Source organism: Pinus tabuliformis, chromosome 6 (genome assembly GCF_031772625.1).
Source record: "Pinus tabuliformis cultivar Carrire ecotype Pingquan chromosome 6, CPIR1, whole genome shotgun sequence".
Lineage (NCBI taxonomy): Eukaryota > Viridiplantae > Streptophyta > Pinopsida > Pinales > Pinaceae > Pinus > Pinus tabuliformis.
Genome location: NC_142292.1, coordinates 1,861,293,322 through 1,861,295,440, shown reverse-complemented (window position 1 = coordinate 1,861,295,440; position 2,119 = coordinate 1,861,293,322). Strand labels below are relative to the sequence as shown.

At 41.6% G+C, this 2,119-nt stretch overlaps 1 protein-coding gene across 1 annotated transcript; it reads right to left on the bottom strand.

Moving 5' to 3' along the window:
* Positions 1-860: 860 nt before the first annotated feature.
* On the bottom strand, positions 861-1,516 carry LOC149266512 (uncharacterized). Its single transcript, XM_089396667.1, has one exon. It carries the CDS (start codon positions 1,383-1,385, stop codon positions 996-998), a length of 390 nt encoding a protein of 129 aa, XP_089252793.1. The 5' UTR covers positions 1,386-1,516; the 3' UTR covers positions 861-995.
* Positions 1,517-2,119: the final 603 nt, after the last annotated feature.

Sequence of the window (2,119 nt, the reverse complement as noted above, 5' to 3'; positions counted from 1 at the left end):
AGGTTGACCACGCTCATAATAGACAAAGGCCTTATATCACTGCAATAACCGTACCTATTAAAAGTTGAAAATAAGAATCAGATTTAACGGTGAGCGGACAATGTTTTCCATGAGAATGGCTGACAAATACACACAAACCCAAAACGTATTACAAGTTGAAAATCAAAATCAGATTTAACGGTGAGCGGACAATGTTTTCCATCAGAATAGCTGACAACACACAAACCCAAATTCTTATAGCCATTCAATTAACTATTTAATTATGAAGGAACTGTTTAATTCTTAGAGCCATTCAATTAACTCTTTAATTATGAAGGAGCCGTTTATCGCAGGGAAAAGTTGGAGATTGTGGTTAGCATCCAGCCTTTTCTCATTGTGATTACTGTAGCGGAAATCCATCCATTTGTAAATCTAAATCGCATCGTCTTAACTTTACTGAAACAACATCCCGCAATTTATAAATCTGTAATTCCCTAACAGCCTAGATTTACATTTTTGATGATTTGTTAGGGTTCCAATGGATGCGCCAATATTTGAGATCCAGTGTTAGTTTTGCAATTTTTATCATCCAGATGCTCTTAACAATTTCATTAATACATAGCACCATCTTTGTTCATTAATACGTTATTGCATTTCACATTAACCATGATTGGGCTGGGTCGATCCCTGTGTAGTACCCATCTACAATTAGTGCTCTATTCTATATTAAAAACTCTGCACAAAACCCTAAATTATAACCGTGCGGAGCCGAGTTTGAGGCTGAAGGATAAAGACTAATAATTCTATATTAAAAATTTTATCATAGTCAGAAATTATACAATAAGGAATGCCCAACGAATATGGGGTTTATCCACTATATATGAAACAGAAAAAATAATATCGCAGCCAAACAATAACCATAAGCAGCCTTAGGTCGAAATGGCATGAATGAATCCCATCACCATACATCTGTACCTAATCTGTTTCACATGGAGATGACAATGCATGGAGGCAGCTTAAAGAAGCAAGGTGGCCGCTCCGAGCAAGGCTGCACCAAAGATACCCATCTTCTCCAAACTGGCCGTGGAAACAGCGTCGCTGCTGGCGTTCGGTGGTGAAGCCGTGTGGGGACCTTGAGGCGAAGGGCTAGATGCTAGAGTTTGAGAAGTGGGAGAGGAGGCTGAGCTTGGCTGGGTGGCCGCTTTAGGAGGAGCAGAGGCCGGAGAAGAAACAGTTGGGAAAGTCGCCGGAGCAGCCGAAGCCGGTGATGGCGCTGCTGCGGATTGAACCGGCGATGCCCTGGGAGCTGCTGCAATGGGGGACGGATCTGGTGCCCGTGCGGGAGAGGCTGAGCTTATCAATGCCAGCACCAAAAGAAAGCAGAGAAGCGTATTGAATCCACCCATATTTTCAAAAGTAGCTGTTCTCAAAAGATACTAGTGCAAATTTGTGTCACAGAAGGTGTATGGAGCAGATATTTTCCCTTCCTCAGAAATGAAGTGAAGAGGTTTGTCGAAGAAGATAATTGAGAGAGAGTTGTTGTGAAGGAGAGGGGAGAGCATGGTATCATATATATAGGTATTGCCGCGAGGCCAGCTTCCGAGAATGAGGGATTCGATTTTCTTAGTCAACACTGTATTTCGTGTAATGAGACGAAGGCAACGCCGACCAGTTCATCCGCGTGCCTCCTCAACAGCCTCAATTTGTTGGCACCAACCATTTCATCTGAGCGTACAACTGTACATTGACAGCGTTATTTGGTCATGGCGTCTTACCAAAGTCTGTAATTACGACGTTATAAGTGCCGTTATTGTTTTTATTGAAAGTGGCGTTTGAGTTTTCCCAAAACGAACGCGAGCAGACCGTATGAGCCCGGCTTCCGGGAAGCATCCATCGTGTTCGAATAGACGATTGGTATTTCCGGAAGCTCCTAAATTTCAGTAAATTTAATTTAAAATGGAGTTGTTTTTAGTGTGATTTTTTGGAAGTTTTTTCGGTGGGTTTTTCTGGTCAATTTTTTCTGAAATCCGGTAGCAATTTATTGAAATCACAAGTTTGATAGGTAATGCGTGCACAATCACAACTTCCTAGGGTTTTTAAGGGTGTTGAATCCAAATATGCAGTTAAAAAACCATTTTAA

What these genes read in the sequence shown, in the direction of transcription:
- LOC149266512 (XM_089396667.1), bottom strand. Translation starts at nt 1,385, where the DNA reads ATGGGTGGATTCAATACGCTTCTCTGCTTTCTTTTGGTGCTGGCATTG.